At 35.9% G+C, this 2689-nt stretch overlaps 1 protein-coding gene across 1 annotated transcript in view; it reads right to left on the bottom strand.

Annotated features, from left to right (window-relative positions):
* zc3h7a (zinc finger CCCH-type containing 7A) overlaps window positions 1–2047 on the bottom strand; it is an 18231-nt gene extending 16184 nt beyond the window's left edge. Inside the window, exons 1-2 of the mRNA XM_015056403.1 lie at window positions 1939–2047; window positions 593–695 (exon numbers count right to left, since the gene is read on the bottom strand). Coding sequence (XP_014911889.1) covers window positions 593–660 — 68 coding nt within the window. The 5' untranslated portion in view covers window positions 661–695; window positions 1939–2047. The remainder of the gene's footprint in view (window positions 1–592; window positions 696–1938) is intronic.
* Window positions 2048–2689: the final 642 nt, after the last annotated feature.

Below are 2689 nucleotides of genomic sequence, written 5' to 3' on the forward strand. Positions count from 1 at the left end.
AGGCCACCCACAGGAGAAAACCCCCAAAAAAAAAACAACCCCCTGATTGGTCAACCCCTCCCCTGTTGTTTTTTTTTTTTTTTTTTTTGGTCTGGGAATTTGCATTGATCAAATTAGTTGCAATGTATACAACAAATCTTCTTTACCACATTATATTTATTAATATTCAGTGCTTACAGACTTTGAGAGGCCAATAACCTAGTATAACCCTGACATAGTAGGTTCCATTAATAAACTTGATAGAATATTTAAATGCAAATAGCAAATTAAATGCAAATTTCCAGGTAGAAAAAAATAAACACATTATGAACTATATTTTCCAAAAGAAATGAAAGCAGTCTGATTTAAAGGGTAAGCTGAGTGAAAGTGGTAGGTCAGATCCCCTTTAAATAAAGGTTATTATTCTTTCTACATGCATATGTGAGGTGCTAAACCAAAAAGGCCTTAAAACAAGTTGAGGTTTTACTTTTTCTCGACCTCATGAGGTGCACTGATTTAGGAAACTAAATATCATAAAAAAAAACAACAACATGTTTTTGTTCTCTTTTTGTGTACCCTATTAAACAACTGATGATCTGTAAAATACACTCACTGAATGAACTGAAGGCCTTTCTGAATTTCCTGCCAGCGACGACTTCTGTCCCGACACGCTCCAGACATAGTTGCGTGTTTAGTGTCCTCTCCTCAAACAGCACCTGCAATTATAAAATTTGATAAAGCTTTTTAAACATACACACATTACATAAATTGTAATTCTTCTCTCTGCCCATGTTTTCCTACATCAGTTCATGTTCCTATAGCCCTGACCAGTAAGAGTCAAAATTTCTAAGCTTTACTTGGAATGCCTTTTCCTAGGTTCACTTCCGAGTGTTAAAATGACGACACACACACACAGTTCCGGAAATATGAGTTAAGTGGGTTATTTTTAAGCATGAGAGCTTAAACAAGCGCACAAACAGTTTGGTCGGTCTTTCAAATAAGCAATACAAATTATAATTACATAGTTGAGGGTGTGGACACAAGTTAGGTCACCGGCCTGCCGGAAATGTTCAAACTTTAGCATCTGAAAGACACCAGTCTATTATCGGACAACGATTCTATAGGTTTTAACCGCGCAGTCTGCGTTTGCGTCCGTTTTCTCTTCACGGGAATAAAGTCAAACTCAAATACACATTATTAGTACATTTATAAATTTTTTAGGGGTGGTCAATATGTTTTTCTGGAATGGCTACACAGCGTATGACCGAGGTTTAAAAAAGGAATTAAGCTGTAAGACTAAACAAAACAACCAATGTGCCATTTCTACCAGCAGTAAATCATTAACGCCGATTATGATTTCAATCGGTGTTTCAAACTTTCATGGGATTTGTTTTATATATCTACTAGCAAACCGGAGCAGGATACACAGTAGTTTCAGGAGTTGATGATGTGTTATTCGTACAGTCCCGCATTCAAAACTAGCTTATATTTCACCAGATTAAAGTTTATGTCGTTAAACAGTAAGTCTACACACAGAATACAGGAAGGTTATAGAGAAAATTTTAGTTCTAAAACTCAAGTATTGCCCGCTGTCCGATAATGAACGCATGTCTTTTAGCGCACGTGTGTTACCCGCGGTTAGACACTGTCGACTATACTTCTCGTTAGCCACCGTTGCCTCCTGCTAGCAAATGTTACCGTTTATTACAGTCACAAAATAATTCAAACTTAGTAAAAAAAAATTCTTACAAGAGACCATAAACACACAGTCGTTAATCAATAAGAAGACATTGCTGTATAAGTTTAAAGGAGGAAGTCTGAACCAAACAAAGCATTGGTATTTCCAAGTTAAACTAGTTCCTCAACGCAAACAATGGCGAGCTGTAGATGTCTAGCTCCGAGCTTAGATGGAGAATATAACACAGACAGTTCTGAATACTGTCTGTTTTAGATACTTACATGAATGAGTCTTTATTCCAAACAACCTTTCAGTCTGTATATAACAAGAGGGAAAGGGAATCTTCGTTTTAGCTAAAAGAACTTAGCCGGAGATGTCGCTGAAGGCCGCCCTTTGCTTCTTCTTCTTCTTTAATCATGTGAAGGAGCGCAACCATTGACATTTTCAGGTTGTTGCCCCCACTGGCGATTATTAGACATGACCATTTGAGACAGAAAAAACAACACTGGACCATGAACGTAATCTTTAGAAGTTTGTTATTCTTTATACATTTTAACCCCCTCCCTCGTCTCTCCAGTTTATGCCTTTTTTCATGCTACATGTCACTTACCAAGTTAATGTAGGCTGTTTAGGATCTACCTCTGAAATAATATAATTAATTATCTGTCAGTAATTCTTAGACAATTTTGAGAGAGAAAAAGATTTTCAGCAATTATTTGTATTTTATTTTTTGTATTTCACACTTTTTACTCTAAACTAACAGCTCAGGAAGGTTCAGATCTGTTCTTAGTGCATTTTTAATTGTCCATTTGTTCACTTTCCTTTGAGTGACTCATACAGCTGAGTCAAATGACTTCTCTGAATAAAATTCTGCAGACTTTTAATTCTTCAGATATGAGTCAGACTGAAAGATCACATTTAATTATTTAAACAAAGCAACAACAAAAAAAGTATTTTGATAACTTCCTCAAAATAGTAGATTAGAATTCCAAAGGAAACCCCCAGATTTACAAGGAAAAATGCAATTCTTGA

The sequence above is a fragment of the Poecilia latipinna genome, unplaced genomic scaffold (genome assembly GCF_001443285.1).
Source record: "Poecilia latipinna isolate Pla-1442-1.1 unplaced genomic scaffold, P_latipinna-1.0 Scaffold1381, whole genome shotgun sequence".
Classification (NCBI taxonomy): Eukaryota; Metazoa; Chordata; class Actinopteri; order Cyprinodontiformes; family Poeciliidae; genus Poecilia; species Poecilia latipinna.